Here is a 20,314-nt window from a genome sequence, read left to right as displayed (position 1 = left end):
AATTAATCTCCGTTATTTTCTCCAGGTTGCACCTACATCACCAAGCATAGCTAAACAGATGGAAACTTCTAAAAGGAACGAGAACGCAAAGACTACAACTTCATCTACACACACAGATAATGTAATGCAGATATCTACAGCAGATGGGGTGATAAATAACCTTCAAAGGGATGACTCTCTAGACTCCGGTTCCTATGGAAAACAGGCTGAAACTCATGATAGTGGTACACCAGCCAAAACTATTGGCAGGTTTTCAGTAATCAGCACGCAAGATGAATTAACTTTAGCAGCGCCGCATTGCTTAAGGTTCTCTGCACCCCCAGACGTCTATCTGGATGAGCTACCTTCCAGCCCTGATCTGAAGACAGCTGTCCGACGGGTGCAGACAGCCTCTTCTGTTGATGTCCTTTGTGACCAGGGTTCGAGCGATTCTGCCGATGAGCCTTTCCATCGGCAGGCTGCTGCTGCTGCTGCTGCTGCTGCTCAACTATCCCCACCGAGCAGTAGTGCGGCCACCGACTTAATTAAAAAAGCAGCTGCTTTTCTGCAAAGGTCTGGAAAAGCTAGCTCACAAGGCCTCGATTCACCTAATGGGCAAGGAACAAAAATTCCTACCATCAACATAACATCTTTCCACTCGCAGTCGTCATACATGAGCAGTGACAATGACTCAGAATTTGAAGATGCAGATATGAAGAAAGAATTGCAGAACCTGAGAGAAAAGTATGTCGGGTTTGCAAACGGTGCTAGGGTAGATTGTGTTAAGATACCTGGGCAGCATCTCTGCATATGCTAAGCAAATGTGTGTTTTGCATAGCTGTAATGAGTAAACTGGTCCTGAGCACATTAGGCGTCACTGGGACTTTCCCCTGAATGTCATACTGCATCATTTTACATCAATTTATTTGTCAATTCCATTTAGAAGTAGAATAATTCAATAGTAACTTTTTCAAAGCAGCAAAGAATTTCTGCCATGATGTCCAGTTTCCCTACTGAAAAGCTGCATTGTTTTGGTAGCAAGCAATAGAATTTGTAACGTGTTTGTGTGTAGTGTTAGGTTCCAACGTGGATGCCAGTTAAGGCTGCATAAAAGTAATCTGGATGTCTGCACAGACAGCTGAAATGGAGTTATCTTCCTATCATTCTCTGCGAGGGTAGTTTGGACTAGCAGATCCACAGACCCATCACTATTCCTGAACTCAATTTTACAGTAGCTCTTGTAATGCAAGTAGCGCTTGTAATTGGATAGATGATTACTCTATGTAGTAATCTATCCAATCTCAGGAGTAGGCTGGCTGAGCCTGTACAGAGTTTGTTGTGCTGCCAGTCCCCAGAACCAGCTTTTTAAAATTTGGAGCTTTCTTTCCTGGCATGTGATGGCTAAACTAGCATTAGCTGGTAGCATAACCAAAATATTTAGCTTAAGATACAATAGTTTTACTGAACATGGGTCTTGTTTTAAGCAGAACTACAGTAATACAAAAACCTTAAACTCACTTTATGGCATCATTAAATCTGCATTAATAAGGTAATGATTTATGTGCTCCCATTTTATGGGAAACACTTTTGTTTTTCTTCACATTGAACTATTTCAAACTGACATACTTTCCTCAAGAGGTAACTTTGTTGAAGCCACTGGTTTGAAAATAGAAGTTCTGGAATAGTGTTGAGTTCGTGTTAGATCTCATGTTGAAATTGATTGTTTTTACTTAGCATGTTGAACATCTTTTTAGCTGTCTAAGATTCTGTCTCATAAATGAACATATGAGAAGTCAGCCACCACATGTGCTAGGTAGATAGTTCTAACTTCATATGTACTGTTGGCTAGGCAGTGGATTGTCTTTATAACTGAGGACTGTTTTGTTTCATCTTGTAACTAACTGTGCCATCAAGATGTGGTGCTCTATCAAATACATTGCTAACAGTTTTTAATCTTTATTTTTTTATGTTTAGGCATATGAAAGAAATTGCTGAACTTCAGACTCAGCAAAAGAATGAGATAGAGGCGCTGTACATTAGGTTGGGGAAACCCCTTCCTCCCAACATGGGGTTCCTTCACTCTGCCCCACCAAGCAGCCGTCGCCGAAGAACCAGCAAAAATAAATTGAAAGGTGGAAAACTATTAAACCCTCTGGTTCAACAGCTCAGGAGTGGAACATCAAGCACAAGTAGGTACACTAGGTTACTTTCCATTTCCCTGTTGTTTGTTGCTGTTGTGGTTCTGCTGTGTAATTGCACAGACTGCAGAAAACATCCTAAATGTTTGAATCTTCTTTCTTTCTTTTTTCCTTAATACAATGACTCAAGTTTGCATGCTGTGAACTGTTTTTGAAGTGGACTTCCTTTGAGAACATCTTATTACAGCTGCCTAGCACTAAGCTGTACCTTCTTTGCATCATTGACAATGTTTGGCAGTGAAACAATATCCCACTTTAATTTGGAATATGGCCTGGTTACATTTTCTCATCTTTTCTCCAAATACAATTTATTGACGTTTGTATTCACTTCTTAGGAACTGTTCCCTCTATTGATTGTGTGCTGTATCATGTTGTTTATTTTTTCTTATGACGTGCCATATAAATAAGATTGGATTGCATTTGCTTCCCCAAGGATGCGAGGCAAAAAAAACAGTTATAAAAGCTGTGATGGATGCTTTGACCATTTGAAGAACTTGAGATTTTTCAAATACTCTCAAACAGTGTGACAGCCTTGAGTCATTATGTCTTTGGAAAGTATGAAGATAACATTCACGTGGGAAATATTGGTACTCCCCATGTCTATTTCTTCAGCAGGATGTAGAATAGAATAAAAATATTTTCCTTCAACTTGGTTCATGCTGTTATGTAGAAGAGTAGCAGCACTTCCAGTATTAGCCCTGTATTTTGAATCTGGTAGGTCTTGTTTTCAAAGTCGATGTATTATAGAATTTCATTGCATCAGTCTTAACAGCCTTTTTTTTAGAGGTTTTTGCTTTTAATTTAGAATTTCAATTAAGACAGGAATAGCAAAGATACTCAGAGGCAAGAAATTCTGTGATCCATCTTGAATCTCGGTATTTCTGCACAGGAACTGAAGCAACGTTCAGCCTTCTATAAGTTTTTTAGCTGCTGCTTGGTTAACTTGCATAGGTTTTACTTCCTTTCCTTGTGGTGAGATGCTGTGAATGTCTGTGATCGTTTGTCCATCCATTTTCCCATTTGTTCTTGGGTTGTCTGTAGCCTTTCTCTGTCTACACACAAAGCCCATATCTATGCCTCCACTAATGGATCTTGGCTCGTATCAGTGCGTTACCTTAGGTCAAAGAATTTAAGCCTGTTTCCACATTACAATGTCTTCCTCTCCATCCTTTTCATTGTCACTTTAAGTCAGAGAACTGCAGTCTGCTCAGTCTGGGTGCTTCTTCAGTGCATGCTTCCTTCATGTATTTCTTCAGTGTTACTTTTCACTTTTTTGAGGCATTGTGTAAAGTTCACATTATCTTTGATAACCTGCATTCATCGCCTGAGTTTTCTCATCCTTGACTAGTTACATTCCTCATTTTTGGCCTCCCTCTAGGTTCTTTCTCAGGGATCAAGGACAGGTGGTCTCTAATGCAGTTAGTTAATTACATACACTAATTAGCATTGCCACTGATAGTTGTTTTTGCTGATAAATCCATGTCACGAATGATTACAAAGTTACTCAGGTGTTAAAGTCTCTTTGCCTGAGATATCTATATAGGTGGATATATAGATGCAGATTATATTTCATCACATGTGTATCTATAGATAGCCATAAATAAAAAATTAATGTCTTTTCAGCAACTTTTGTATTTCTCTCCATTTATTTGCTTTCACCTTTCATGTTTGAGTGCAAACCTACTTACTCTGCTCAGTTATTTTGTGACTCCGTCCTCCTAATCAGGCACTTCTGCAACTCTCACTTTGTTTAAACGGTGCTCTTTGAGTTCCTGACTCCAGTCTTTCTAAAATGTGGAAAAGAAACGCTGTAAAAATCAAACCTACTCCACGAGCTTCTTGGAGAATCTGGATCAGTAATAGCATGTGAGGTTATTCTGTGCCACAGAATAATCTATAAAGTCTACACTTAATACAGTACTTCAGAATTGTAGACTACTATTCTTCTTGGTAGCAAATTAACAATTATTTTAAGACATTGTTTGGTTTTTTCTTCAATAGTTTCCTAGCATTTGCCATTGCTTCTATATTGTTTGTTTGTTCTTTCAGGTAATCTTTCAGACTCTAAAGACTCACCCCACAAAGAAACAGCTAAAGCTCAATCTGGATCTCCAGAAACAACGGCAGTAACTTCTTCTGCATCAGCCACATTTGGGAAGTCTGTTCAGACACAGCAGCCATGCTCTGTCAAAGCCTCTTTGTCTTCTGACATCTGCTCCGGGTTAGGCCCCGAAGGAGGCGATGTGAATGCAAGCTCTGGCCAAGGTGATTTTTTCATACCAGCTGTTCAGCATATCTTCCAGCACATGCTAAAATTAATTTGCTTCCCTTATGCTTGAACTTTTAGGAGTGGATTTCACTTTTAGAGATATAAGAACACGAACCTTTGGCAATCCAAATTACTGGCTTATCTTTTAAAATGCCACTACGGCATTGTCAGAAGAACAAAAATAAAGTATCTTACAAAGTATTAAGGATCAACGCTCAGGAAGGCACACTAGTTTTTTAGAAAGTAACTGCCTTTTACTTTTGCCAGCAGTGGCTTTATACGGACACCTTTTCTGGAGTCTGCCTTATGGATTTCTGAGAAAAAAGAAAGGGAAGGGAAAAAAAAAGATGAAGATTGTTTCCTTTTGTTCATTTTGGGCTTTTTGTAGCCCCTTGATACTGGTAGACCCAGATTTCATCATTATAAAGTACCAATCCATCTTGGATGTTTGGAAAAAAAAAAAAAGAAAAGAAAAGAAAAAAAAGAATCAAGTTATGCTTCCATTATCTAAGGAGTTAACTTTGTGCATGCTTTTGGAGTCCCAGCTAAGTGACTGTAGGGTGGTAGATTTGGCTGTGCTTCCCCAGTCCTGACTTCTGATACTTCTGTGTAGTGCACACCTCTGTAGGCTTTGACTGACCTTGTTGCCATGCATATTGGAAGTTATAATGATGATTAAGATACCTTCCTCTCATTGCACATCCTGCCAAACTAATCTACAAAATATCTATCTGTTCTCTTCTGCTGTTATTGCATCCTTTGTGTATGGTCAATTAACTTAATCCTCTTTGGCAAAGTTAAAATGGAGATGTGGATGTTTAACTAACAAAGCTGATTTGACTGATGGTATAGGACATCTGATCACAGCTACTTGTACTTTATAAGTGTCTTTGTTTTCTTCCCTTTATATTCATTTGCAGGCTGGACGGTTTTCCACCAAACGTCTGAGAGAGTGACCTATAAATCTAGTAGCAAACCTCGTACCAGATTCCTCAGTGGACCTGTGTCTTTGTCCATCTGTTTGTATTTGTTCTTTTGTATTTTATCACAGTCCATCTTTCTTTTACCCCCTTTTTCCAATTTCATGTTTTATATCTCTAATATGTTTGGCAGGATGCCCCTTTTTCTGAACCATCTTTTCTTTCTTTTTATCTTTCTTTTAAGTAATCATCATGAACACACCTTATTTATATTAATTTTTCATATGAAAGCTTTTTTTGCACTGCTTTTGGCTCATGCCTGGGCACCAAAAGCATGTGTGGAAGATCTCATCATTTATTATATAGCCTTATGGTAAATTTTACCCTGGACTTATCAAAGCTTTTGTACTTTATGTGATTTATGTTGAAGTAATTTTTTATTTGCAATGTGGCAAATATACATGTCTGCTGTCCCGGTTCCAGCGACAACAAAAAGAAATCCATCCTTCTGTAGACGAATGGTCTCTTTCACACATGTTTGGACTATGAAGACATGCATGTAGCAAGCTGATACAATACTAGAAGGTCACTGAAGGGTATAACTTCCATACAAGGGCTGTATTAACACAATATACAGTACTGTTTATATCCACTCTATTTTCTTTAATTTTTTCCCCCCGCTCTTTGCATGTGGAAATGCTGAGACGATAGTGCTCCAGCTAGTTCTTTCAAAACGTCTTTTCTAGGTGGGCTTTTTCCCCATGTATTCACTTTAAGTAGTGTAAGTGAGCAATTTTTTATATACTCATAAATAGTGGGAAGATCTGGTTACTCCAAGGTAGAGTACCATCAAACATTTTTGTGTAAACTGATCTGGCTGAAGCACTTCACTCAGTTTATTTTCTTATGACCTTATGTGACCTCAGAGATGAAGTCAATTAGCAGTTCATCAAAGCAGAAACAAATAAAAAGCAGTATCAGATTTTTATATGATACTTTGAAACGGATTGCTAGGATCCAGAACTTCTGAATTCAGATAATTGTGCACCTACTATTTATACCTTATTTGTATGACATCTAAAGTAATTGGCAATTTAACCAAATGATATCAAGCTTTCTAATTCAAAAATACAAACCTTTTTACCTAACAGTATATGCTGCCTTTTAGGCAAACAGATTTTGCTTGTACAATAAAGATATGTTGGGCTGACCAGGTACTATAGGCCACTTACATATAACGCTAGGAAGGATAATAACTTTCTGGAGAAAACGTTTGGTTAACTGGCTGTTTGTTTGCATTGACAGCAGATCTCCTACTGGAGTTCTGTGTTGCTCATTATTATCCAAGCGCTATACATCAAAGGCACAAGACCACTCAAAAACACTCCTCCTAATTTTATGAATAAACAATATTTTTAAAAATAATCTTGATTTTTTGTTTGAGGCCCATAAAATTCAATTGTTCAGGTTCTTGAAAACTGATGTTTACTGCTTAGCATACTGCATTTATTTTCATGCAAGTTTTTAACAAGTTTTGAAACAATTTTGCATTCAGGGATTTCTCTGAGAACCTGAGGGAAATTCTCAGTTCACGAGTTGTTCCATTTGGTATTATAATAGACATAATAGTTTCTTCTTCTGCACATATAATTCTCAGAAGTGGTTTCATTATTCTTTCACAAAATTACTATTCGGGAGGATGCAAAAAGACTGGGAGATGGCAATTAACAAACAGCATATTAAAGATGTTTGGGTGCATGGATATTGTGAATGAAACCGAGGGAATATGTAAATTCTTCAAATCACAAAGTTTCCCAATACTTAAATAATTCAGCAGCACAACTAATTGGTTTCTGTTCTCAGCCCATATGCTTGCTTCTCCGTCTCTTTTGGGCAAAGTGTTCAGAGATTGGCACTCCCCCATTTCTGAGTCATATGAGAACACAGACCTGCTTTTAGGCGCTTCACCCTGACACATCCATCCCAAGCTTGAAATACTGCCAGTCACTTCAGTTGCTAGACAGCTCTCCACAGCTGAATTCCTGGTAGCTTTTGATGGGGATGGAAGATTGTTTCAGCCTGTTTTCCTGGTGAGCCCACCCGACCTGTTGTGTGCGTGCGAAGGGGCCTGTGAGGAAGCCGGGGCTCTGTGCATCCCACCTGGCCCAGGGCTGGGGCTGCTGCAGCCATAGCCAAAACCTGACCAGACGTGTGTCTGGTGGTTCCATCTAGTGGTGTCCAGGGCAGCCGTGACCACGGGCCTCAGAAAAAATAGTGCCAAATGATGGTGATGCCAGTGGGAATGCCGCAAGCTCACGCCCCTTCCCCTCTGGAAGGGATGTAGTTTGACCCAGCTTGAAGGAGACCCGAGCGTTTGGAGCAGGCGCCAGAGGCGCGGTGTGTTGGCATCTCTGCTGCAGGCTCGAGCAAAGAGCGTGAGCGTTTGAGACACGGTGAGCACGTGGAACTGGGGTTACAACCTGCAAACACAGGTAGTTCTTCGTGTCTTGGTAATTCAGGTGCCTGGGTCCTTTCCACAAGTCAAGGTTTCCTTGGGATTTTTTTAGTTTATTTGAGAGCTGCAGGCAGAAGTTGTGCTGGGTTTTCAGAAATGCTCAGAATCTATACATTTGATGGAGGAATAACAGTGCTTTGGGGAGCCTGGGTGTTTCAAAGTGCGGCACGTGTTGTATTAGTAGAGAAAGCAGCAGCAAGTTTCTAAAAATAAATGTTCGGATGTTTTAAAGACAGTTTTACCCAATATTTTTTTCCCTAGTTACAGAGCCCATCAAACTTGAACACTTTCACAGTGTTCTCCCAGGGCTGCTTTTGGTGTCTGTCTCCTTTCTCCAGGATTGACTTTTCATTATATATTCCTCATGGAATAAAATATTTTTGATGGTCTCCAGCATCATTTAAGCCTTAGCTTCTTTTATGGGTTAAATTCCAAGGGCATCTTAGGGAGGAGTTTGCGCTGATTGTGAGTAGGATTTTCAAGAGATCCATTTCACTTAGATTTGTAATCTCATGTAAAGCTATTTTTGTCAGGTCTATAGTCATTAATATATTGTACATGAATATGTGATTATGGAAATGGTCTAACAATTTATTGCCATTTCAATTTTATTTTAGCTTTCAAGTTTTTTGGCAGCTGTTACACTACAAGTATGGGACAGTGCCTTTTTTTTCTGTCCTGTAAGATACAATAGCTACTTAATTTTTCAGATATTATCTCTGGAATTGGAGGTAAAACACTTTGCTTAACTTTTACAGTCTGAGATTAAACCTTAATTAAGATTCATCTCCTTTGCTTTTCAGCTATTAAACACCCTTATTGTAGAAGTAATACAATTAATCTGGTGAATTAATTTTACCAAGTGCGTTTTTAATTGGATTTGAATTTTAAATGAATCTTAGGTGGTGATCATCAGTCCCTGTTTCAGGCAATAGCACTATTTAGATAATGTTTCTCATCTCCCAAGCAATGAGCTGGAGTGATACAGCTTGGAAGAAACAGCACTTTTTGGTGATTGACCCTTTCATAGCACTTTTCTTAATTCTTAAAGTAGGCTCCCTTCATGTGGATATTTTGTGCATATGTCTAGTATCGTTGTTCTGTTACTTCCCCACGTGATTCGGGGCCCTGGGTTTGGCATCCAAGGTGCACATTAGCTTGTGACTTGGTGTTCAGGAAGTAGAGGGTCTGGTGATTAAACGTTTTTACATGCTTTTGAGCACGTACTGTAGTCAGCTGCCTGCTTGTATTTTTTGCAGGCAGTTGCTTTTCATTTACATACATATTGTGCCAAACACTACCCATTGCTGCCTGCAAAATGCTGCAGGATAGTTAAGAAAATAGCATTCCAGTATCACTACCACTGATGTTTTATAATGGCAGTTGCTAGCTAACTTTAAGAGATAGGTAAGGTAAAGTACATCTGAGCAAAAAGAAAAAAAAATACCAACAAATAAAGAATGCAACACAATGTTCAGTTGTGAATGTGACTTGTACTTTTCCTCTAGGCTTTGAGCTGAGAAACTAAACGTTTGGTCATGCTTGCATAAGACATTACTGTAGTCATGTCCTTCTGATTTCCCTGGAATAGAAACTTCATTCAACTTCATTAAACTATAGCAAATAACAAGAAAATATTTCAAAACAATCCTTTTGTTCCTCCTCATGCCACCCATATCAGAACACAAGCATTTCTTCTCCCTTTTTTTTCCTCCCCCTTTTCTTTATTTTCTCTTTTCTAGTCTCTGAGTGATGTCTCTCCTTTCTCCTTTGAAGACTCATTCAGAGCCTCTGTCAACCTGGACCTGCAATCTCTGAGTTTAAAGCTGCATTTCTGGCACAGTAACATAAACTGATGGCACCAGTTCACCGTGCAGGAAAAGCACACACATTCTGTATCTTGCCTTTTGCCCAGCCTTCTGATTTTGTTCATGTGTTCAAGTGCTTCTTCACAATAAACTTACCATGCCCCATACCAGATCTTCATCTCCTACCATACCATGACGATATTCTTCTTATCAAGTCCAAAATACCTTTCAGGAAATTTGGCACTCAAATAGAAATGGTGCTCATGTCTGGCGAGATCTGACTGTCAAATAGGGTTCTCTGTACACTTCTGGCACTGTAGATAACTGTCCAACAGATTATGTAAAATAACGATGAAGGATCTAATAAGATAACAAAAAACCGCCTAGTTTCGTTAAATGAGAACTCTGCTGGATTATTTTTCTGCACTTGGACAAGACATAGGGGAAACTCATTCACAGTTGCTTTAATTGAAGTTCAGAATCTCACATTTAGACACAAATCATACTAATAAATATTTGAGAAAATTGGCCTCAGACCTGCAGAACAATGTATCTTTTTGGACTTGTAAAACAGGACTTTTAGGGTTGTTTTACAGTTTCTCTTTGCAGCCAGACTAGCTTTACTTGTTCCTGAAAGCATTTTTGGCCTCCTATCACAAACTTGAATTGACATCATTTCCTGCATAAAATAGGAATCCAAATCTCCTAGTAGGAAGCCAAGGCAATTTGAAACAAACAAACAAAAATGCATCTTTAAGTCATGGGACCTTGCTTTTGGCATGCTATTGTACCTTTCAAAGCTTCTGAATGGCTGCACATTAATAAAGGTTTGAGCTGTCCAGTTATTTAGACTTTCTTTACTCACCTGAACTGCTGACTTTGTCTGTCCTTTCTTGCATAATAACTACTTTCTGATTGCTTAAAAGTACAGAAGCTTGTCCGTCAGATTTGTTGTGTTTAGTCTTACCTAATTCTGTATGTCTTGTATTGTTTTACCTTGTAGGGTCCACCTTGAAACGACTATGTCTAGGCAAAGATCACAGTAGTAGTAACTATCCCATTTTTGTTTCTCAGTATTTCCTTCATGGCATGGGATTATTTTTGGTTTTGTTTTTTACTAAAAGCTACTTGTTTAATGAATAGAGCTGATGCACTTATACTGGTATGAAATTAGACTGTATAAATCGTGATACTTTCATGATAATGCATGTGCTGTGATGTTTGGGGAACCACGCATGCTGCAAGACAGTTGTGGTATTCTTTGTGTGTGAGACTGTGCACGCATGCAGCCAGAAAACTGGATTATGTGTTTATGTTTTTCTTAAATACACATCTTTATATGACTGCAGTTTTCTGCTGGAGGAATTTATAGCTTAAAACTGTCTTGTTCCTGTTGAGATGCATGAAATATTAAACACTAATTGAAGAGCTTTTCGGTCAAGATACTTATTTTCTCACTGGTCCCTTTCCCCCCCCAAAAAAAGGAAAAGGAAATGAGCGGTGTTGATTTAGATGTTATGTTGCAGGTTGAATGCATGATCATTTAAAGGTTATTAACGTTTTATATAACCGTAAGAGTAGTTAGTTTACTCAGTTTCATTGGCTGGTAACTGATTAACAGAAAGAAAAAAAAAAAAAGACTGAACGTTTGTGTTTGCTTATGTAATAATTTTACTACAGTTCTCTGAACTTTTTGCTTGGAGAGATGGTCTTTATTTAAAATACATAGATGCATCAAAACTGTTTGCAGAAAGTTACTTTATAGTTTCTGTTCAGGTCAAATTCAGGCACCTTTGATTGCTGTTCACTGCTGATCTTGCTGTGTCAGACTTGTAGTCACCAACAGATAAATAGGATGTTATTTCTATAAAAAATAGAAAAAAATGTGAGCCTATAAAATTAAATCTCTGTCAATATTCTTCCTGTCTGCTCTTACCTATCCCAGAAGTTCTGTATCTGTATCTTTGTGTCAGAAACTCAAACACCCACTTATGTCCTCCTCTCTCCTCTTCCTTCTGTGCACTCATGATCCTGATGTTTTTTTCCAAAACGTGAAGATGGCACCAAAACTGGTCCTAGCGCATAGAGGCTATGGGATCCCAGAGCCTCTGAGGCAGAATAGCCAGCTGTACTCGTAACCTGTACGGTAATTGAGTTTTTCCAGGAGGACAGTAAACTTATGCAAGTAAAATAGATGGTAAATTCTTTTTTAAAATGCACGCAGCTTTAGCAAGTAACGTGCCACTCTTGTGGTAGTCTTCCATGAAGACACTTTGCAAGCCTTAGGAGGTCAGTGTTACTGGGAATGAGTTGTTTCTTCTCTCTTCGTCATTAATTTCAGCTAGAGAGAAGTTTTGTGCACTACAGCTAGTGGCTCAGGTAAGGTAATATAATTGCAAATACGAATGCATTGGACCTGGACCATTTCTTTAAGCAAAGGTGTTCTGTAGAAAAGAGGGGGAAGGCTAAGTCAGAAACGCCACCGTTTGATTAATCGCAGTATGTGAGAAACTGTTTGAGCAGCAAAGTGGTGAGACAGAGATGCCATTGTCAACTTTCTTTGTGTGTGATTTTCCAGGATCCTCCACAAACAGTCTTGTAACGTGTCCTGAGCCCCTCCCGCAATCAACTCTGCAGGTTCAGGCCAACAACAGTAACAACAAGAAGGGAACCTTCACAGACGATCTGCACAAGCTGGTTGACCAGTGGACAAGCAAAACTGTTGGAGCTGCACAGGCAAAACCTTCTTTAAACCAACTGAAGCAGAACCAAAAAAGGCAGGACATGGAGCCAAAGGCTAATCCCATGCAAACGCAGAATGAGACATGTGGAGTAAGTGGCACTCCTTGAAGAAAATACCTTTTGCTATGTGTCTGAAAGCCTTTGCAGAACTCAGATTTGGAGGAGGACGTAAACTAAATTACATGAAATAGATGCTTCGTATAAATGTCCAACTCTTTTCATTAAGTACTAAAATAGATTTTTAAAAAATTGCCTTTTGGAATAATATTGGAAGATATATGGGCTGCAATATGTATATAAATATATATTTTTTAATTGCAAACTACTCATTAACAGAAATATACAGCAATACTCGTACCATTAACCACATGTTCTTTGAGTTAAGTTTTTACTATTGCTAAGATTTTCGTTTTCTTGGTATTTGACGTGAATATTCCTTAGGCAGAATGGTGGCTGGGGTAGCGGCTTGGTGGCAGCGAGCTTTTGTTTTAGCAGAAGCGGTGTGGATGCCATGCTGAGATACGGGACAGACAGATTTTGTTCTTACCCTTGCTTGTTGTGCTGCCCTGTGCAGTGCTAAACTTGTGCATCTCTAAGATGCTCTGCCTCATGAAAACAGAAATTCTGTGAAAGTAAACTACAATCAAATGGGAATTAAAAGTGCCCCCATTCATCCCCTCTCATTTTCAGTAGCAGGAAAACAACATTGTGACATGCGTTTGTGTCTGTGTTTAGCTCTTGTTTTTATGACTCTGTGATGATACAGAGGCAGACACAAAAGCGAATGAATCCCAATTTACAATCCTCTCCCACCCTGGTCTGGTTTTCCAGAGCCCTTCCTCCTCCTCACAGATGGGTGGTTTGTTGACTAATCACTTTTGCTGGATTCATTTTTTGAAAGAGTGGAAATTGAGCCAAAGTAGAGGAAAATAATTTTAAAGGCAAAGAAACAGCGAAAACAAAACTAGTGAGGGACTGCTTGAATACAATACCTGATTATAATAACTGAAAAACAAGATAACCAGACCTGAGCAGAAATCCATTGCCTATTCAGCATGTAGAAGGGAAAAGGCATTTGTATGCAGCAGGGCAGCTGTGTAACTGTTCAGGAGGTGAAACTTGCTGAAGCAGGGACTTGCTGACGTGTCTGCCTTGCTACCTGCTGGTTTCTGAGTTGGTAGATCACTCACTTCACAGGATTAAAACATTTCTGTAAGTTTATTAAGCAGTTTTACATCAATTCCTAGTGACCATAAATGAACAAAAAATGGAGAGAAAATAACCCTGCTATGTAGTGATAGTTTGAACAGTATAAAAGTGTTCGGTGTAGTAGCAACAGAAACTTAAGACCCTATTAGTACTCACAAAACAGGTCAAAGAGAGTGTTAGTAAACATAAATTAAAGGCTTCTGGAGGTGTTTTAGAAAGTGATGATGAGGGCACAGGATTTTGATCCCTTTAGTCTCTTCTTACTCTTTTCAGTGTGCTTTTTAGCACCTTGATTTCTTTTCCCTGAGACTAGTATGATAGACTGAAGTATTTGGTGGGGGTGTTTCGCCTAATTTCCACTCTGGAAAAGAGAGTGGTTATTTTTCTTATCTAAATGGGCTGTTAACATCAATTTAGGGTTAATTTTGCCTTCTGCTATGTGCTGTTTCAAGCCTGTGGAAAAGGCAGAATGTCTCTGAGAGAGAACAGGAACATCCTTGTCTTGACACACTGATTTTAGAAGGCTTGTGCTTTTCTAGAATATGCCTGTTGTTCCAAGGAATGAACAAGGCTGAAGTAACTCAGACAAAGAACTTAGAAAGGTTGGGGTTCCCTGCTCTTCAGTTCGCGTTGCCACTTGCTGCTTGGAAAGCTTTCAGGCAGACTAGAAGCTCTGCACCAGCTTGCCCTGGGTTATTTTATGCATCAAGGCCTAGTAGGGGAGTGGAGCTGCAGAAGAGGTAGATAGCAAATCTGCCTAATGTGCTTAAGGTTATTGCCGGGGTGTTTTGGCCGTGAGGATGGCAGAGTGTGCCACAGATGGTTTCGGACCTTCCGATACAGACGAGCCCCTCTGAATTGCACCATCCTGTGCAGGGAGCAGGAGCTGCCGCTGTGCTGCATCCATCCTCCCTCTCAGGGAGGAGAAAGCAGAAAACAGGGCCATGGATGTGATTTAAAAGACTTCAGGACAGTACAAGGGCTGTTCTGGAAGTTGAGCATCAATTCTGCTGTTTGTGCCTCTTCAAATTCACCCTAGAGGAGATTTGAGGTGAAGGCAGGAGAATGCTTCATGGTGTTGAGAATAGCCCAAAGAGCAGGGGGGAAACTGTGAGAAAGGACACTTAGCCTGGACAGTCAGACAAGTGACCCAAAAATGCCAGTTGCTGCAGTAATTAGTTATATGGGGAGATATATACTTGCACTAAATCAGTGCCGAGTCCATGTTTTAAAAAGGTATTAGGCAAAAAGAACTCAGGAAATCACATAAAGGAAGGAAAAAATAGCTTCCTAACAGGGAGAGTATAAAGCTCAGGCTGTTCTTCTTCAATCCATCTGTTAACACCATGTTTTTGTTTTCCTTTTGGTTAAATACAAGAATACCTTTGCAATAAAAGAATTGAGGAGCACTAAACAGATTTCCAGCCCACCAGAGAAAGTTAGAAAAAACAAAAACAAACAAAAAAAAACAACTTTATGTTGGAAATGAAGGCTAGATAAATTGGAAATGCGGTGTTACTTAGCTTTTTTTTTTTTTTTTTTTTTGGCAGTACCAATGGCTAAACATTTGAACAAAGCAGCAGGAAAGTAGGAGAGCAGGTTGCCTCCTACCTTCAAACTGGGTATTTTGTTGTGGGAGAAGCTAATGCTGGTCCAGTGTGACACTTGGCAATGAGGGTCAGGAGGTGGTGTTCATGCCTTTGTTTTGAAATATCCTCTGGAGTTTATTGGAAAGAAAGATGCCAAAGCTTGAAGAGCTTTTAAACAGGAGTAGAAGCAATGTGAATTATCCCATAGTGCTCTGTTGGCTCTAAGGAAAGACCCTGGACTGAGCACCATGCAGAGCTCCTCCACGTAGCTGATGGGTGCAGGTTTGGGACTTGTGTTGTATAAAGTATGACCAAGAAGGCATCAGACCAGATGGCCCCTTTCTTCTGTGTTAGTTTTCCCAAGCTCTAGGCCAAAGTAAAATTGCAACAAAACATCTGTAGGGGTACATTGGTTGGTTGTTTTTCTCCTGCTGTCCAATCACTGCTATCAGTACATAAGGCAGTTTGGCTGTTTTCAGGTTTTTCACTGTGGAAACAGAGAAGCAGCTTTCCTGATATCATACTGATCACAACTTTCCTGGGGTGTTCTGGGTTTTGGATTTGTCCTTCTCTCTCTCCTCCTCCCTCCCCGGAAGATACTTCTAACGAACAGCAGCAAATTGCTGTGTGAATACTATATGTTATTGGTATCTTTTTTTTTTTTTTAAGGTGGAAATTGGCTCAGAAGAGAAATTAATGGAGTGTTTAATAAGCTGCCTCAAGAGATAGTGGTTTTATTTTCTTCCTCTTTGTTGTCAGAGTATAGAAAGCAATAAAATAATTGAGATGCAAGGGAAGACTTGAAATTCTGCTTTATTTCTGTGGAAGTGACAATTCTGTCAGCAAAAAAACTGCCTGTCAGTTTGGCTGCAAATCTTGATACATATTAGAAGCTTGTGGGGGAACCTTCAGGCTTCCAATTATGTTACAAGAGCACTGAGATATTCCTCTTCAGAGGTTTTATGTGAGCATGGAAACATGAATGGATTCTCATTTTCAGTAATTTGAAAGGTAGTAGGAGATACTAGGAAAAATTAAAGTCAAACTGCCTGAAAATAGCTATTTCTTGCATGCTCATCCATGTCAAAGGCATGATGAAATAATCCTTTCTTCCTGGTAATTGTGGTTACCGTCATCTAGGAACATGAGCTGCTTTGCATGAAAAGACTACTGGATATTGTGTGCTTAAAGGTATTATCTGAGGATGCCTGGGAGTAAAAGGTGTAGCAAAAATGTTTTCTTCCCTCATACTGTGACATGGCTACATGGGTTTTAAAGGAAAACCTATTACCAAAAAAAAAAAAAAGCTGTAAACGTGCCCTGAGTCCATAACGCGGCTGTTTCTGTGAAGCATGTGGGTCTGTGTCAGTCGGTGACGTGTGCTGTGGTTTAGGCACTGTCAGTAATAGCTGCACATCTGTTTGCATTTAGTACATCTTGGTTTTAATGAGCTGGCTGCCCGGGAAGCAGGTGCTCTGGAGATAGCTACAGATGTGAAAACGGAGCAGAAGGACTATTAACACCTTTTACTGTGTCCTCCATGTCCATTGAATTGAAAGAATAATAAAAACATGATGAATCTGTGCTTGAAGCTGTTCAGAGCTGCTTTCTCGCTCTGAATGTCAGAATAGCTTTCCAGGAGCCTGGAAGGATACAAACACAAATCTTTGTAACACCTCGTAACTTTGGGTTTTCAGTAAACTGGAAAAGGTGATAAACAAGTATTAGCATCCTTGCCCTGCTCGTGCTGGCAGCCAGCACTAACCTGTTCTGTTTATCGGTTTCATTTCAGTGGTAGTTGGGCTGTGCAGAAGTACAACAGTAATGCTAATACATAGCCATCAAAATGCAGCTGAAACAAAAAATATTTAAATCCTTCTTTTTCAGAATGGGTTGCGATAGTTATGGTTTCACAGCAGAATTAGCTGGATTCTTCTGTTCTAACAAAAACAGATATTTATGAAGTTTATAAGTAATATGTAACTATTAGCTATATACATTCTCAATACTGTAGCTATGAATATTGCTAAAGGGGAATTTTAGAGCTTGGTTACACATGATGACAAGGCAGATAATTGAAAAAATGAATCCAAAGAACAGATATTTTTTCTGTACTACTATAGCTTTTGTCCAGTTGGGGTGTGTTTCGTTTTCACATATGTTCCTTCTGCATGTGTATATGCGTTTCTTGTTCATGCGTATGTTATTCTTATTCTCTTAATGAACATGTATGGTTTGGGGACCAGGAGTAAATGGCAGCAAAGTGAAGACTGGCAGTAAGAAGCAGACATCTGGGGAGCAGGAGCAGGAAGGTGTTTGTAGCTGGCAGGGATGTGTGCGAGCCCTTGGGGCAGGGTTTGATGCAGGGGGACAGTGAGCAAGCAGGTGGAAGGCAGTGGGCAGAGATGCAGTCCTAGGTGCCTGTGTCTGCATGGGTCCCCTTTCAAGGCTTTCCCCTTAGATAGTGAAGTGGTTAAGTGCTCTTTGTGTTGTGATGTATGTTCATTAAGTATATTGCTTCTGCAGCAAGGGCTAATTCAGATGCAGAAGGAAAGAGAGAGAACAAAACCTCCCTTCCTGTTCAACGTAGAATACGTTTTAGGATATCAACCCCTTCTCCCTTCCAAAAAAATAATAATAATTCTTAAATCCCTATTAAATGTCACTAGCAGACATACTTACTTTACGTGGTGATGACTGGTGTAAATTTTGCACTGCTTGTGCAAATCCATCAAGTTTGAGACAGTCTGTCACTTCAGCCTGCTTATGGCGAGGTCAGCTGATGTTACAAAGCTCTAGACAGGCAGCAGAACGAACAGAAGTAAATTAATATTGTAATATTACAAATGAAGTAATGCCATCCATAGTTAGCTAAGTCCTATAATCTCATTCTGTATTGTTAGTGTTTCATCATCTGAAGTTGAATTAGAAAGGAAAAACATCCCTTTTACTTCACCTTGCTGCAGAAAAATTAGGATTAAAAAAAAAAAAAAAGCATGAGTGCAGGCTGTTGTTAGAACAATCTGTTTTCAGTGACCTCTAAACATGGGCTGCTTGAGCTGGTGCAGGATTCTGATATTGTACCTCTTGCTTTCAATTCCCAAGATAGCTTCAGTGTGAAGTAACTGATTTGCACCCAGCCTCAAGCTGCAGGGAGAGCACCAAAGCCCAGAAGATGCTGTGGAAGCTGAAGCCTTGTTGTCACTAGGACGTAGTGTGTTGTAGTGCATAGTAACTGATGCACATTTTGGAATCAGCTGCTGATACCAGAACTTGCACTTTTTGAGCAATCTTGCAAAATGACAGGATGATAGCTACCAGGAGAGGACACCCGAGCAAGTGGGGAGCTTTGAATTTTGTCAGCAAGGTGACTGCAGTCTCCATGGCTTTCCTAAGGCTAGGGGACATAGCTCCTTGTGTGTGTTGAGGACCATACCGGTGCGTGCTGATCTTGATGTTCCAGTCAGTATTGGCATGCTGGAGGAAGGCTTGTTTCAGCCTCCATCAGTACTGATTCATTACAGATGGTCCAAAGATCATGGTTTAAAAATGGTTTTGACCAAGGGGCTTCTGCACAGGGGAAGACGCAGGAGCTACGTGTCGTGTTGCCTCTCACGGTGTGATTTGCTTGTCTAAAGCACATGAAGGTAGAGGAAGCAACCTTAAACGGTGAATATGCATTTGTCACGACACAAACAGATTTTAATGTGTATGTGTAATATTTGGGTTTGCAGCGTGATGACACTTCATTCATGGCTGCACATAGACTTAAATATAGCTACTGCTTCACTGAGGAATGTAGCTGAGAAAAAAAGGATAAAGAATTGGGTAGAAGTAGATTTCTCAGCATTTGAGAAGATCTGAGAAAAAGCTTTTCCCGGTTATAATATTTAAGCAGGACCTAAAATGTCCTGTAAAGGATTTAAAATGCCACCTTACATTTTCAGTGCTATTTTATAAATCTATGGGTTCTATAAGAAATTGCGTATTTTGGTTAGGTACCTTTACAGCCATCCTTTGACAACCACTCAAAGCTGTCTAGTTTGGTGGAAACCATCACTTTGAGGATGTTAAATCATGGTTATAATAATAGCTTAAAGATGTCATCACATCTTATAAATGTATATGTACCTAGTTCCTCTGTTTATTATTCTTTGGATTCTGCTGTTGGTTTTGGTGGATTTTTATACATTAGTGATTTAACATTCATTATATCAAAGTAGCATTTTCTCTTAGTTTGCTCACCATCAGATTCAAATTTCAGATAGAACTGGAGACGGTGAAGCAATGAAGGGTATTGGATTTTTTGTGTTTTTCTAAAATTTTCTCTAGATCACAAGTTTATTCCCCATATCAGTAAATCAGAGTATCGTTGCCATTTTGGTTTTTAATTGAGATGAGACTAAAATCAGAAACTTAGAGTAAGCATTCCACACAGTCTTACACATATATTCATGTCTCTTCTGAAATTTAACCGTCATGCCAATTTTATTAGTTTAACATGAAATATTTTGGTATTAATGGGTTACTCCCAGATGGAAAGAGTATTGTTTATGTCATGAATAGGTAATGGCTTGGTGGGAACTATGGCAGGGAGTTGTAAATCATGTGGAATTTAAAATGTGAGGAAACATTGTAAATCCCATCCAGAGAGAGACCAGACAGCATTTTGTATAATTATTGTTTCTGTGGCATTGTGCATTACAACGCATATAATTCGGGAAGCTCTGCCATCCCCATGTTTAGGAGGAAATCTCTTTCCTTGAGCCTAGCATGCAAAAGCAGAATATTTGAAGTGAATGCTGGTAGAATCTTAGCAAAATAGTGGGACTGAGTCCAGCAGCCCCTGGGGCATGATCAGTTCGTGCTGGGTCCTTGCTCATTTACCTGACCTGACCGCAACCACCAGCAGCGCTGGATATTGCATGGATATTTAACCTCCATGGAAAATCTCTTTCCATTCCTGCCACCCTTAGTTCAGCGCGCACAAATACCTTTCTATAGAAATACTTGCTGGATTTTTTGAAAACTTGCGTTGGGAAGGGGTATAAGAAGTTCTGTATGAAATTTGGTTTAATATTTTGC

The 20,314-nt window shown here is 39.5% G+C and overlaps 1 protein-coding gene across 17 annotated transcripts in view; it reads left to right on the top strand.

The window, feature by feature from the left end:
- Nucleotides 1–20,314, top strand: part of WNK2 (WNK lysine deficient protein kinase 2) — a 117,967-nt gene that overhangs the window by 88,105 nt on the left and 9,548 nt on the right. For 8 of the 17 annotated variants that reach the window (XM_038185812.2, XM_072044163.1, XM_072044157.1 and 5 more), the window contains 6 exons: nt 26–723; nt 1,954–2,168; nt 4,227–4,442; nt 5,367–5,465; nt 10,693–10,737; nt 12,268–12,521. In XM_038185812.2, the coding sequence (XP_038041740.2) occupies nt 26–723; nt 1,954–2,168; nt 4,227–4,442; nt 5,367–5,465; nt 10,693–10,737; nt 12,268–12,521 (1,527 nt within the window). Of the gene's footprint in view, nt 1–25; nt 724–1,953; nt 2,169–4,226; nt 4,443–5,366; nt 5,466–10,692; nt 10,738–12,267; nt 12,522–20,314 lie in introns of those variants that run through there. The other 9 variants (XM_072044159.1, XM_072044166.1, XM_072044156.1 and 6 more) reach the window with 4 other exon arrangements.

Source organism: Anas platyrhynchos, chromosome 13, assembly GCF_047663525.1.
Source record: "Anas platyrhynchos isolate ZD024472 breed Pekin duck chromosome 13, IASCAAS_PekinDuck_T2T, whole genome shotgun sequence".
Classification (NCBI taxonomy): domain Eukaryota; kingdom Metazoa; phylum Chordata; class Aves; order Anseriformes; family Anatidae; genus Anas; species Anas platyrhynchos.
Note: the sequence above shows the minus strand (reverse complement) of the source record. Positions and strands in the feature narration are given on the sequence as shown.